We start from the raw sequence: 15530 nt of genomic DNA on the forward strand, positions 1-15530 counted from the left end.
AATCATCTGGAAGAAGCATCTTAGGTCAGTGGGCAGCTCTCCTTCATGAAGGTATTTAGATTTCAAGGTCTTTTCCACCCCATTTTCGAAGACAGATCATTTAATCTAGAATCCATAGAACTTTCAAGGAAGTCTAAAGGTCTATAAATCCTTAGTCAGAGGATCAATAAAATTGTTTATGAAAACCTTTATCTTGGGACCCCTGGGTAGCTTAGTCAGTTAGGTATCTGCCTTTGGCTCAGGTCATGATCCTGAGGTCCTGGGATCAAGTCCCACACTGGGCTCCTTGTTCAGTAAGGAGCCCGCTTCTCTCTCTGCCTGCCACTCACCCTGCTTGTGCTTTCTCTCTCTCTCTCTTTCACACACACACACACACACACACACACAATTACATGTTAAAAAAATAAAAGAAAACCTTTATCTTTAATTTTAACAACTTTCAATCATAATCTAGCATTTTATTCACTTATGAATGTGAGCCACAAACCAGAGTAGAGGCAGCTGTACCTGTAATTCTGTCACATGTAAAATTCACATAACTTCAAAGTATATTATTAGTGTTTAAGGTATCTTGAAATATCTTGAAATATTATTTTGGAATTACCAATTGTTTTTATTACAATTGTCACAAGATCTTATTAATTAGTGTGCTGTTGTGGAAACACATATTATTTTATAACTGTATTTCTTTTCTTTTTTTTTTAATTTTTTATTTTTTATAAACATATATTTTTATCCCCAGGGGTACAGGTCTGTGAATCGCCAGGTTTACACACTTCACAGCACTCACCAAAGCACATACCCTACCCAATGACCATAACCCCACCCCCCTTCTCCCAACCCCCCCTCACTCCAGCAACCCTCAGTTTGTTTGTGAGATTAAGAGTCACTTATGGTTTGTCTCCCTCCCAATCCCATCTTGTTTCATTTATTCTTCTCCTACCCACTTATGCCCCCATGTTGCATCACCACTTCCTCATATCAGGGAGATCATATGATAGTTGTCTTTCTCTGCTTGACTTATTTCGCTAAGCATGATACGCTCTAGTTCCATCCATGTTGTCGCAAATGGCAAGATTTCATTTCTTTTGATGGCTGCATAGTATTCCATTGTGTATATATACCACATCTTCTTGATCCATTCATCTGTTGATGGACATCTAGGTTCTTTCCAGTTTGGCTATTGTGGACATTGCTGCTATAAACATTCGGGTGCATGTGCCCCTTTGGATCACTACGTTTAGGGTAAATACCCAGTAGTGCAATTGCTGGGTCATAGGGCAGTTCTATTTTCAACATTTTGAGGAACCTCCATGCTGTTTTCCAGAGTGGTTGCACCAGCTTGCATTCCCACCAACAGTGTAGGACGGTTCCCCTTTCTCCGCATCCTCGCCAGCATCTGTCATTTCCTGACTTGTTAATTTTAGCCATTCTGACTGGTGTGAGGTGATATCTCATTGTGGTTTTAATTTGTATTTCCCTGTTGCTGAGTGATATGGAGCACTTTTTCATGTGTCTGTTGGCCATCTGGATGTCTTCTTTGCAGAAATGTCTGTTCATGTCCTCTGCCCATTTCTTGATTGGATTATTTGTTCTTTGGGTGTTGAGTTTGCTAAGTTCTTTATAGATTTTGGACACTAGTCCTTTATCTGATAGGTCGTTTGCAAATATCTTCTCCCATTCTGTCAGTTGTCTTTTGATTTTGTTAACTGTTTCCCTTGCTGTCCAAAAGCTTTTGATCTTGATGAAATCCCAATAGTTCATTTTTACCCTTGCTTCCCTTGCCTTCGGCGATGTTCCTAGGAAGATGTTGCTGCGGCTGAGGTCGAAGAGGTTGCTGCCTGTGTTCTCCTCAAGGATTTTGATGGGTTCCTTTCTCACATTGAGGTCCTTCATCCATTTTGAGTCTATTTTTGTGTGTGGTGTAAGGAAATGGTCCAATTTCATTTTTCTGCATGTGGCTGTCCAATTTTCCCAACACCATTTGTTGAAGAGGCTGTCTTTTTTCCAGTGGACATTCTTTCCTGCTTTGTCGAAGATTAGTTGACCATAGAGTTGACGGTCTATTTCTGGGCTCTCTATTCTGTTCCATTGATCTATGTGTCTGTTTTTGTGCCAGTACCATGCTGTCTTGATGATGACAGCTTTGTAATAGAGCTTGAAGTCCGGAATTGTGATGCCACCAACTTTAGATTTCTTTTTTAATATCCCTTTGGCTATTCGAGGTCTTTTCTGGTTCCATATAAATTTTAGAATTATTTGTTCCATTTCTTTGAAAAAGATGGATGGTACTTTGATAGGAATTGCATTATATGTGTAGAATGCTTTAGGTAGCATAGACATTTTCACAATATTTATTCTTCCAATCCAGGAGCATGGAACATTTTTCCATTTCTTTGTGTCTTCCTCAATTTCTTTCATGAGTACTTTATAGTTTTCTGAGTATAGATTCTGTGCCTCTTTGGTTAGGTTTATTCCTAGGTATCTTATGGTTTTGGATGCAATTGTAAATGGGATTGACTCCTTAATTTCTCTTTCTTCTATCTTGTTGTTGGTGTAGAGAAATGCAACTGATTTCTGTGCATTGATTTTATATCCTGACACTTTACTGAATTCCTGTACAAGTTCTAGCAGTTTTGGAGTGGAGTCTTTTGGGTTTTCCACATATAGTATCATATCATCTGCGAAGAGTGATAATTTGACTTCTTCTTTGCTGATTTGGATGCCTTTAATTTCCTTTTGTTGTCTGATTGCTGAGGCTAGGACTTCTAGCACTATGTTGAATAGCAGTGGTGATAATGGACATCCCTGCTGTGTTCCTGACTTTAGCAGAAAAGTTTTTAGTTTTTCTCCATTGAGAATGATATTTGCGGTGGGTTTTTCATAGATGGCTTCGATGATATTGAGGTATGTGCCTTCTATCCCTACACTTTGAAGAGTTTTGATCAGGAAGGGATGCTGTACTTTGTCAAATGCTTTTTCAGCATCTATTGAGAGTATCATATGGTTCTTGTTCTTTCTTTTATTGATGTGTTGTATCACATTGACTGATTTGCGGATGTTGAACCAAACTTGCAGCTCTGGAATAAATCCCACTTGGTCGTGTTGAATAATCCTTTTAATGTACTGTTGAATCCTATTGGCTAGTATTTTGGTGAGAATTTTCGCATCTGAGTTCATCAAGGATATTGGTCTATAGCTCTCTTTTTTGATGGGATCCTTGTCTGGTTTTGGGATCAAGGTGATGCTGGCCTCATAAAATGAGTTTGGAAGTTTTCCTTCCATTTCTATTTTTTGGAACAGTTTCAGGAGAATAGGAATTAGTTCTTCTTTAAAAGTTTGGTAGAATTCCTCCGGAGAGCCGTTGGCCCTGGCCTTTTGTTTGTTTGGAGATTTTTAATGACTGTTTCAATTTCCTTACTGGTTATGGGTCCGTTCAGGCTTTCTATTTCTTCCTGGTTCAGTTGTGGTAGTTTATATGTCTCTAGGAATGCATCCATTTCTTCCAGATTGTCAAATTTGTTAGCGTAGAGTTGTTCATAGTATGTTCTTATAATAGTTTGTATTTCCTTGGTGTTAGTAGTGATCTCTCCTCTTTCATTCATGATTTTATTTATTTGGGTCCTTTGTCTTTTCTTTTTGATAAGTCTGGCCAGGGGTTTATCAATTTTATTAATTCTTTCAAAGAACCAGCTCCTAGTTTCGTTTATTTGTTCTATTGATTTTTTGGTTTCTATTTCATTGATTTCTGCTCTGATCTTTATGATTTCTCTTCTCCTGCTGGGCTTAGGGTTTCTTTCTTGTTCTTTCTCCAGCTCCTTTAGGTGTAGGGTTAGGTTGTGTACCTGAGACCTTTCTTGTTTCTTGAGAAAGGCTTGTACCGCTATATATTTTCCTCTCAGGACTGCATTTGTTGTGTCCCACAGATTTTGAACCATTGTATTTTCATTATGATTTGTTTCCATGATTTTTTTCAATTCTTCTTTAATTTCCCGGTTGACCCATTCATTATTTAGAAGGATGCTGTTTAGTCTCCATGCATTTGGGTTCTTTCCAAACTTCCTCTTGTGGTTGAGTTCTAGCTTCAGAGAATTGTGGTCTGAAAATATGCAGGAAATGATCCCAATCTTTTGATACTGGCTGAGTCCTGATTTAGGACCGATGATGTGAACTATTCTGGAGAATGTTCCATGTGCACTAGAGAAGAATGTGTATTCTGTTGCTTTGGGATGAAATGTTCTGAATATATCTGTGATGTCCATCTGGCCCAGTGTTTCGTTTAAGGCCTTTATTTCCTTGCTGATCTTTTGCTTGGATGATCTGTCCATTTCAGTGAGGGGAGTGTTAAAGTTCCCTACTATTATTGTATTATTGTTGATGTGTTTCTTTGATTTTGTTATTAATTGGTTTATATAGTTGGCTGTTCCCACGTTGGGGGCATAGATATTTAAAATTGTTAGATCTTCTTGTTGGACTGACCCTTTGAGTATGATATAGTATCCTTCCTCATCTCTTATTATAGTCTTTGGCTTAAAATAGAATTGATCTGATATAAGGATTGCCACTCCTGCTTTCTTCTGATGTCCATTAGCATGGTAAATTCTTTTCCACCCCCTCACTTTAAATCTGGAGGTGTCTTCGGGCTTAAAATGAGTTTCTTGGAGGCAACATATAGATGGGTTTTGTTTTTTTATCCATTCTGATACCCTGTGTCTTTTGATTGGGGCATTTAGCCCATTAACATTCAGGGTAACTATTGAGAGATATGAATTTAGTGCCATTGTATTGCCTGTAAGGTGACTGTTACTGTACATGGTCTCTGTTCCTTTCTGATCTACCACTTGTAGGCTCTCTCTTTGCTTAGAGGACCCCTTTCAATACTTCCTGTAGAGCTGGTTTGGTGTTTGCAAATTCTTTCAGTTTTTGTTTGTCCTGGAAGCTTTTAATCTCTCCTTCTATTTTCAATGATAGCCTAGCTGGATATAGTATTCTTGGCTGCATGTTTTTCTCCTTTAGTGCTCTGAAAATATCATGCCAGCTCTTTCTGGCCTGCCAGGTCTCTGTGGATAAGTCAGCTGCCAATCTAATATTTTTTACCATTGTATGTTACAGACTTCTTTTCCCGGGCTGCTTTCAGGATTTTCTCTTTGTCACTGAGACTTGTAAATTTTACTATTAGGTGACGGGGTGTGGGCCTATTCTTATTGATTTTGAGGGGCATTCTCTGAACCTCCTGAATTTTGGTGCTCGTTCCCTTTACCATATTGGGGAAATTCTCCCCAATAATTCTCTCCAGTATACCTTCTGCTCCCCTCTCTCTTTCTTCTTCCTCTGGAATCCCAATTATTCTAATGTTGTTTTGTCTTATGGTGTCACTTATCTCTCGAATTCTCCCCTCGTGGTCCTATAGCTGTTTGTCCCTCTTTTGCTCAGCTTCTTTATTCTCTGTCATTTGGTCTTCTATATCACTAATTCTTTCTTCTGCCTCATTTATCCTAGCAGTGAGAGCCTATTTTGATTGCATCTCATTAATAGCTTTTTTTATTTCAACTTGGTTAGATTTTAGTTCTTTTATTTCTCCAGAAAGGGCTTTTATATCTCCTGAGAGGGTTTCTCTAATATCTTCCATGCCTTTTTCGAGCCCAGCTAGAACCTTGAGAATTGTCATTCTGAACTCTAGATCTGACATATTACCAATGTCTGTATCGATTAGGTCCCTAGCCTTTGGTACTGCCTCTTGTTCTTTTTTTTGTGGTGAATTTTTCCGCCTTGTCATTTTGTCCAGATAAGAGCATATGAAGGAGCAAGTAAAATACTAAAAGGGTGGCAACAACCCCAGGAAAATATGCTTTAACCAAATCAGAAGAGATCCCAAATCGTGAGGGGGGAGAAAGGGGATAAAAAGAGGTTCAAAAAGAAAGAAAGAAAAAAAATAAAAAATATATAAAAGAAAAGAATTTAAAATAGGAAAATGAATAAAGAAAAATATAAAAAGGAAAAAAATATATATTAGATAAACTAGTTAAAAAACGTTAAAAAAGAAAAGGGTAAAAGTTAAAAAAAATTAGCAGAAGAAGAGAAAAAAAATGAAAAAGAAAAGAATTAAATTAACTGCAAAACTAAAAAAAAAATCACAGGGAGAAAGCCATGAGTTCCGTGCTTTGCTTTCTCCTCCTCTGGAATTCTGCTGCTCTCCTTGGTATTGAAACCACACTCCTTTGTAGGTGAACTTGGTCTTGGCTGGATTTCTTGTTGATCTTCTGGGGGAGGGACCTGGTGTAGTGATTCTCAAGTGTCTTTGCCCCAGGTGGAATTGCACCACCCTTACCAGGGGCCAGGCTGAGTAATCCGCTCGGGTTTGCTTTCAGAAGCTTTTGTTCCCTGAGCGCTTTCCGTAGAGTTCCGGAGGACGGGAATACAAATGGCGGCTTCCTGGTCTCTGGCCTGGAGGAGCCGAGAGCCCGGGGCCCCACTCCTCAGTGCGCTCTCAGAGAACAGCGCCCAGTCACTCCCGTCTGCCTGACCTCAGGCCGCGCTCTGAGCTCACCGAGCCTGCGACCGGTTCAAGGTAACCCCGAGCTGCGAGCTTACTGTCGGCTCTGTCTCTGTAGCCGGTTTTCCCTTTCCAGTACCCGCAAGCTCTGCGACACTCAGACACCCCTTATCCTTCTGTGACCCTGTGGGACCTGAGGCCACGCTGACCCCGCGTGGGCTTCGCCCCGGTTTAGCCTCTGGAGCGATGTCCCTCAGCGGAACAGACTTTTAAAAGTCCTGATTTTGTGCTCCGTTGCTCCACCGCTTGCCGGGAGCCGGCCCCTCCCCCCCCCGGGGTCTATCTTCCCGTCACTTTGGATTCACTTCTCCGCCAGTCCTACCTTTCAGAAAGTGTTTGTTTTTCTGTTTCTAGAATTGTTGTTCTTCTCTTCGATCTGCCGATGGATTTGCAGGTGTTTGCAATCTTTAGATAAGCTATCTAGCTGATCTCCTGCTAGTTGATGTAGTCTCAGCCTGCTACTTCTCTGACATCTTGACTCCTCCCCCTATAATTGTATTTCAATAGTACTGATGGTTTTTGATTTGGCATTTAATATGTTACTCTGAAAAAAGGAACATATATTACACTACACTGCCAAAGAGCTCTTCATCTAGTTCATGGCCAGATTGAATCATAAATCAGTCCACAATCCAGATCAAAGGAGATAGAAAGTAAAGGAGTTAACCAACTTTTGTAATGTCCTGGTCAGTAAATGTCACACATCACTTACACTCATGTTCCATCAGTGAGAACTTAGCATTATGGCTACACCTAACTGCAGGGATGGCTAGGAAATATGGCATATAAGGGAAGTCCTGTGATTCTATCACAATAGAAAAAGGTAAATATATTTGGAGAATTCCATGCAATCCATAATATTACCTTCATTCTTCAATAAATTTTCTCCCTTTTGCTTTTTAAAACTTTATCTATAGATTCTGTGTAGACAGATTTGTTTTCCCCTTTCTATCTTATCTTTTATAATCTTTATTTCTTTTTCTTGTCTTGCTTCATTGACTAAGACCTCCAGAAAAATTATAAATAGAAGAATACTACAGAGAATTCTTGTCTTGATTCCAGTTCAGTAGAAATTCTGCTAAAAACTTTCTTAAGTGACATATTTCCTACAGGTATATTATGGATAACCCTTATGAATTTAAAGAAGTTATCTTCTAGTTCTACTTTGCTATAAAAAGCTTATATTTATAAGGGGAAGAAGAATGGTAGTCCTTCATGGAATGATAGGTCACAGGAATGGATGATTTGAATGAGGTGTAGTCTCTAAGATACATAAGTTATTTGAAGGATGGTGTCTTGGTAATTCCTGACTTAACTCTTGAAATACTGATATTTCTTTCTCCCAGAGAAATCTCTGAATAAACACATTTTGGAAGATTTAGGAAGGGGCTGGTATGGCACTTACTCTGGCCTCTTGAGGTAGGGCCAGACTAGGGAACATGAATCTGCAAACCAAAAGACCCACACTACAACCTTGGTTCTAATCCAGGTCACTGCCTCATGTTGACCAATTGGAATAACAACAAATATTTACAAGAATTTTTATCAGGTGCTTAGCTCTGTGATGCGCACATTTCCTATGTTGCAGCATATAATGTTCACAAAATCCTAACATGGATATTATGTGTTTCCATTTTACAGACGAGGAAAATAAGGTGTATAGTTTAAGTATCTTGTCCAAGATTACAAAACAGTATAAGTAACAGAGCCAATTGCTGTGTAACTTCAGTGAAACTAAATTCCATATTAGTAATAAATTTTCTGAGCCATCAGGGAGATTCAAATTAAAACCACATTGAAATACCACCTTACACCAGATAAAATGGCCAAAATTAGCAAGACAGGAAACAATGTGTGTTGGAGACGATGTGGAGAAAGGGGAACCCTCTTACACTGTTGGTGGGAATGCAAGTTGTTGCAGCCACTTTGGAGAACAGTGTGGAGATTCCTTAAGAAATTAAAAATAGAGCTTCCCTATGACCCTGCAATTGCAGTACTGGGTATTTTCCCCAAAGATACCTATGTAGTGAAAAGAAGGGCCATCTGTACCCTGATGTTTAAAACAGCAATGGCCACAGTTGCCAAACTGTGGAAAGAACCAAGATGCCCTTCAACAGACCAATGGATAAGAAAGGTGTGGTCCGTATACACTATGGAGTATTATGCCTCCATCAGAAAGGATAAATACCCAACTTTTGTATCAACATGGACGGGACTGGAAGAGATTATGCTGAGTGAAATAAGTCAAACAGAGACAGTCAATTATCATATGGTTTCACTTACTTGTGGAGCATGACAAATAACATGGAGGACATAGGGAGATGGAGAGGAGAAGGGAGTTGAGGGAAATTGGAAGGGGAAATGAACCATGAGAGACTATGGACTCTGCAAAACAATATGAGGGTTTTGAAGGGGCAGGGGTGGGAGGTTGGGGGAGCCAGGTGGTGGGTATTATGGAAGGCACGTATTGCATGGAGCACTGGGTGTGGTGGATAAACAATGAATTCTGTTACACTGAAAAGAAATAAATTTTTAAAAAAGTAATAAATTTTCTCTACCACAAGTCACTTTCCCTCTCTGAGCTTGCAATTGCTTATCCACAAAAATCAATATGTAAACTATACCAGGAGTAAACAAATCTCCATGCAAATGAGCCTAATAAGAAAACACTAGAATGTTTGTGGGATACATACTTTTCTAAACATAAATATTTATTTTGGCTTGGAAGCACAGTATCTGCAAAAGCACTTGTGCATTTGTTATTTATTTCCGAGGTGCTGAAGAGTTTTACCTTAGGGCTAGAATTTCAGACAACACATCATTAGCACTCACTGTGCCCTTTATGTGTACTGAATTCTAATACTGGAGCTTTGAGTACATATAGTCTAAGATGAAATCTAGTTTGGTGAGTAGGGGTGGGGTGGCCTACAGGTAAGAGGAAGATTCTGGGGATAGAGAAATATTAAATTTCAGTAAGAATCAAGACAAAAAGACAGACTAACCAGGAGATTTGCACTTGAGCAAGTGAGACAGGGATGTAATATTTGGAAAGGAGTCTGATTAGGATACAGAAGGTGAGGGTTATGAGATATGGTATGAATGAATGACTTTCCTGCTCCAATCAAAGTGTATAAATTAACAACAAGGAAACATTTTTTGGGGGGAAGGTGGATTTGTACAGGGATATTTATCTCTTTTCTCTTTTGTCCCATATTTGCTAGGTCACAAATGTCAGATCCCTAGCAGTAGCTGTCAGTCTGTTACTCAGCCCTGGAGTGGAAGCACCTTTTTACAATCCAACCGTGGCAATTCTAGCAAGAATCATTAGAATCTTTTTAGAATAATGGGATATGAGAGTCTGACCTGAATTTTAATTCTTCTCCAGAGGGCAGAAGAGGATGCACTTGCCAGCTCAGTCAAATTCCTTGGAGCTAACTAACTTGTGGTGCTGTTGGGAGTAGGCATTTTGACAAAGAGGAATGCAGTGACATAGTACATTTTTGCACTTTGCGTAATGAGTCATTTATTGACTATCTGAATATTTGCTTATAGGAATGGCCTCTTTCACACCCAATGCAGTTCAGATAGAGTCCAGTCTTCATCTCTGCATAAAGGAAATCATGTCCAAGTTCATATTGATCACATCAAGCCATACTATTTATTTCTTATTGCAACAAGTACATGCAATTAGCCAACAGCCTATTTCCCAATTATACTTCCGTTGGGTCCACAACTTTCCCTAGAAAAAGAATGCTCCTAGTGCTTTTCTCCAAAATCAACAACAGAAAGGATCTATCAAATTGGATGATAGGGTGAAGGAGAGTTATCTCGGGCTGATCCAGGAATCTGACTTCGGGGACAGCTACAGCTTCAGTTCCCCTTTCACCAATGTGCAGCACAGCCTTGTGAGCAGCCTGTGGGGAGGGGAAGAACAAACACTGCTGATCCCAAATAATAGGAAAAGTATTTGAAAGAGTTTGGAAGCAGGAAAGGAAAAGGAAGGACAGGGCTAACCCTTTATCACAGTGTAGATGGTGCTTGAATATGACAGCCACTTAGCTAAGTGTAGTCACTCAATCTCTGGTGATTTTAGAGCTAGTTATCAGGGAACCACCAATTTTTCCATGGCTTTCTACCTCTATAAATTACTTTTTGTGCTTTCCTCTTTTCCTGTCACCTCCTTCAGAGCTCTATCTCACCATAATTAATTCTCATCATTAAGTTTTTCTATCAGAATTGTTTTAGGACATGAAGGTAAGGGATGGAATTAACTGTCACAATGACTTGTTAGAGGTAATGAGAATGACTGTGGAGAGAATCTGGCATAGAAGGATCCATTCTGCTCTCTGGGTTTTAGAATCCTCATTAATTAAATGAGAGAATTGAATTAACTGACTCTTACTGGTCCTTACAGCTCATACATTCAAAGAATTCCAATCTACCAACTTACATTGGAAAATTTAAGACTGTTGTCCCCCATAAGTCCAAGAAAATTGGCATTATTGGCAAAGGCATCCTGGATGCCCATCTTCAGAAACATGGCTCCAAGGTCATATGTGGCAGAAATGGAAAACTTTGGAACAAACAGATCAATCCACCTGTAGGAAAAAGGGAAAAGTAACACATGGCTATCAACACAACAAGATCATAATCCCCTTCCTCCGTCTGTCACCATTGTATTATATTGGGCTCTGCTTCTCCCCTAGGTATTGTCAATGATTGCTATTCAGGTCAACACCTCAGAATTTATCCTGAAATAAATGAACATTATTTTAGCCAATGTCGGACTATAGCATTGAAAGCAGGGATCTGTGTTTCATTTATTGTAAAAAAAGAAACATCTCTGGGGTGCTGGCCAAGCTTAGTATCTTGAAATGAAGTTATGAAGTATTTCAAGTGCTTGGCAAAGGGATTGACACAGTGTATAATCTGGGTATACTTTAGTAGTCATCACACAGCTGTTAAGTGTTTCAGGGTAATTCTCCTGCCATTGGATTTCTGCTGAACTCTGTCTCACCTGTGACATTATACCCGCTCTCTACTTCTCACATCATCTAAGATATTTACCCCTTCTGCAGTAAGCGGTTCCACTTCTTCAGTGTTTTAGATGACATGGCCCCTTCGACCCACTCCATCTGACCCTCTTTAGGAAGGACAAAAAGTGCCAGAGCATTCTTGCTGTAGTCCATTTGAAGCACTGTGCAGTTCAGCTCCATATCCACCAGGTGATAGTATTGTTCCATCTGGTGCATCATGGGCACTTGCACAATTGTGGTTTTGTCCACTGAGAAGCTGAAACCCTCTTTCGTCTTGGATGTATCGAAAGGATTTGCCCACTGGGCTTAAAATACAGAGAGAAAAGAGGTCCTTTAACAGTATTAATGACAGTGTGACATTTCCTATTAGTCATCTCATCTGGTAATTAAGACTACCACAGAGGTAGGTACCTACTGTCACCCAGTTTTATAAGTGAGTGAGGACCAAGGAGAGAAAATGACTTTACATGGTTTCTCAGCTAGCCCATGGCAGAGCCAGGAGTCACACTCAGGACTGTTGGACTCCATGCTGAACAACTGTTCCATCTATGTCCAAAACCACTATACTTACACTAAACCCATCAGAGCCACAGTTTCTTCTTCCATAAAAAGGTATAAGAACATCCAACAGGGTGAAATGAGACAACAGATCTGTCCAGCTGTTTCATCCATCTACAAGTGTGTGGTTTGTGGTCAAGAATTGTTCACTCCACCAAACATGGCTGACATGTGCTGTAGAACCAGGAGAAACCATTTCGGCACAGCACCTTCAGAAAAGTGTCATATGTTTCTTGTTGTTACAAGCATGAGCTTTAGAATTAGACAAACCTGGGTGGGAATACCAGCTCTGAAACTCATTGGCTGTGAACATGAGTCATTATGAGGATTGGATGAGACAATATGTGCAAACCACACATGTAGCATGGTGCTTAACACATAGTGGGTACACTGTACATGATAGAAATACTTGTGTAACATGCCCAAGAATGCACAGCAAGTGAGGGTCATAGTACAGTTTAAACCCAAGTCTATTTACCTTCCAAACACATGCTTGTCCAACCAAATCTTTTGGAAGCCATGATTCTCTAGATAGATCTGAGCAGGTTGTTCATACCATTGTCACTCATCTCTCTGAAAGTGCCCTCTACCCAGGAATTTCCTGGGTTCATGCACAGAGCTATGTGTCCCCCCTGGAAGATCCAAAACTACACACAGTTATGTACAGTGGTTCAGGTCACTGTGGTATGAGGGACACCTATTGATGCCAGTGATAAGAGACTATTCAGTCACCAGAGAACCCCACCAAATTATGGGAACACTGACCTAGGAATGCTTATCTTAGAGCCTTACCTTTAAAATGAATGTAGTTCACCAGGACCATGATGCTGTTTGGTTTGAGGTCTTGGATGAGGCCTACAACTTGCCCTTTGGTTTGTTTCTCCACGTGACAGTTGATCTCCTGCTGGGCTGCAGAAACATTGGAGAAGTCGGTAGAAAATACCTCAGTTGCATAGAGGCTCTTGACATCATCCAAGAACTGCGCCAGTGGTTTCAGTTGCTTCCCAATGAAGAGGGTATTTCCCATTTGTAATTCTAACTCCTTCTTTGGAAAATTCAGGGAACAGATCAGGTGCTGGAAGCCCTGCTGGATCTCTGCCATTGGGGTGTCTGTGAGGTTAAACCCCAAGGTTTCCAGGATTTGAATTTGGGTGCTGTAGCAAGCCCCAAAGGAGAGCATGGCCAAAGCTGCAGAAATGCTCACAGGGGAAAAGAAGATGTTCCGATCTGGGGTCTCCAAAGTGAACCTCCGGTACAGGTTAAATGCAAAGTCAGCATTGATGGATGACATCTTATAGAAAGTGCCATTTTGTTGGGAGGAATTGTAGGTGGTTACTTTGCCTTCAGATCTGTTAGGTGGTGCACAATGAAGCTCAAGTACCAAGAGAACCAGATAGAGGAACAGTGGCATTTTGGAAGGAAGATAATCTATAAGAGATGAGGCGAGAGAACCATTGGGGTATCTTAGCTGGATGAAAAGTCTTAGCCAGAAATATAGTAATTGTCCATCATGATTAGTAAAACAATAGAAAATAGTTAATGGTGTGCTCACCAGGGGCTGTGTGGAGGCCTCTCTCCTCTGAACAACTGAAGACACATCTAATAGGGACAGAGAGTAGGAAAGGTGGCTTGCTGGAGCCATCAATGGCATGGACTGTCTTTCAAAGGTAATAGCAACATATGAAAACTCTATGAGGAAATTACATTTATGAAAATTAAATTATTTTTATTTCATCCAGATGCAGCCTTTTAGAGAGGGAGGAATTCTTTGATAAAACTAGCATTCCCTCTGCTTATGTTAATTTTTGTAAATAAGAACTTTGGATTTTTCAATTTAACACTTTTCTTAAGATAAAATCTTCAAGAGATGAGGTGAGAGAATATCTGTACATTCCTTTAGATAACATATAAAGGAGAATAATTTTCACACAATATTTTGGTTGGGATAGAAGATTAAAGGACCCAGGTGCAAAATCATGAGCTGAAATTAAAGCATTAATGTAATGCACAGAAACCACAGAAGTATTTCCAAACAAGACAAAGATGAAAGTGTAGCTATTTTTTGCAGTTTAGATATATCTCTCCATCAGTATTATCTAAAGGGTCATTTCTAAATTAGAAGATATATTAACATTATCATTCTTACACTCACTCATGTCATATTTTATTATTAGAATAGATGCCAAAATATATGGCATAATATTCTCTGAGCCTGGAAAGGTATAAGGCAGTGGAATAAAGGATTTGTCTGTGGAATCCAGTAACCATGGACATGAGTGATCTAAAGGAAAAGATCCATGGAGTCAGGACAGGAGTCCTTACTCAGTCCTCCGTCCTGTTCCTGATCTCATCCACTGCTAGGGACTCATCTGCCACCACACAAAACTACATACTTTAGTACAGATGACTCTCCTGTGTTACCCAGATATTTGTCCAACTGCCTACTGGATATAGACACCAGAATATTTCATACTTACCTCAGTTGCAATTTGGAAATCTCAAAGTTTCCAAAGGTAAATGTAACATCTCCATAGCTCTCAAGCCTGCTCCTTCATCATCATTCTATATCACTATCTACTAAGACTCCCATGCCAGAAACCCCAGAGTCATCCTAGGGGCTTCTTTCATTCTTATTTCCTACATCTATTGAGTCATGATGCCTTCTGAGTACTACCTACTAAATGTCTCTGAAAACATCTTTCTCCTGCCACTGCCTCAGCTCATGGCCTGAACTTCTTCACCAACTCCTAGCATGTCACACTATCTCCAGTTTCTCACACCCCGAATACCTGATTCTACATCTCAATCCAATATCTACATGTCATCAGAATCCTCTTTCTGTGAAAGTTTCAAAAACTGGTAAGAGATCAACTACCAGATAACCACACTTAGACCTTGGCTTCCAAAGCTGGGAATTTGGAGCACATAGTTGTCTGGGATTACAACTTGCTGATAGAGATGTCCAAAGTTCCCAAAGAGAGAGAGAAAAAGTACTTACAGCACATGTTCAAGTAACTACTTGCATCTCTCAGAAAACAAAAATTTTCCATCTTTATAACATGACCTGTGTTGCAAAAGTAGAGCACTCTTAGTTACTCATTAACACCAGAATTAACCCTGGGATGATATTTTCAAAGCTCATGCACAAAACCAAGGCCAAAAGGAACAAAGTGAAAAATAATAAAGATGAAACTTTGAATGATTGCTTTAGCTGCCAAATCCTTCATCTATAACAAAAGAGAAAGATAATTATCAGAGCTGACAGGTCTAGATTCATGGTAGGAAATGTGTCTTTTTGGTAGGCAGGATGGGAAAAACTGCCAAGAGGCAGAAAGATCAATACTGTTTTACGTATCAGGGCCAAACAGTGTTGGGATTGGCAA

General features: G+C 39.8%; 1 protein-coding gene across 3 annotated transcripts; it reads right to left on the bottom strand.

Annotated features, from left to right (window-relative positions):
* Positions 1-10192: 10192 nt before the first annotated feature.
* SERPINA7 (serpin family A member 7) lies at positions 10193-15181 on the bottom strand. Of its 3 annotated transcripts, none has more exons than XM_032331155.1 (6): positions 15146-15173; positions 13700-13746; positions 12940-13575; positions 11621-11894; positions 11004-11151; positions 10193-10467 (listed from the first exon to the last, which is right to left on the bottom strand). In XM_032331155.1, the coding sequence occupies exons 3-6, from the start codon at positions 13556-13558 to the stop codon at positions 10264-10266; spliced, it is 1245 nt and encodes a 414-aa protein (XP_032187046.1). In that variant the 5' UTR covers positions 13559-13575; positions 13700-13746; positions 15146-15173; the 3' UTR covers positions 10193-10263. The 3 variants fall into 3 exon arrangements, with proteins under 3 accessions (XP_032187046.1, XP_032187045.1, XP_032187044.1); XM_032331154.1 differs by having other exon boundaries at positions 13700-13836; positions 15146-15169; XM_032331153.1 differs by lacking the exon at positions 13700-13746 and having other exon boundaries at positions 15146-15181.
* Between the last annotated feature and the right edge of the window lie 349 nt (positions 15182-15530).

This window comes from Mustela erminea, chromosome X (assembly GCF_009829155.1).
Source record: "Mustela erminea isolate mMusErm1 chromosome X, mMusErm1.Pri, whole genome shotgun sequence".
Taxonomy (NCBI): Eukaryota; Metazoa; Chordata; class Mammalia; order Carnivora; family Mustelidae; genus Mustela; species Mustela erminea.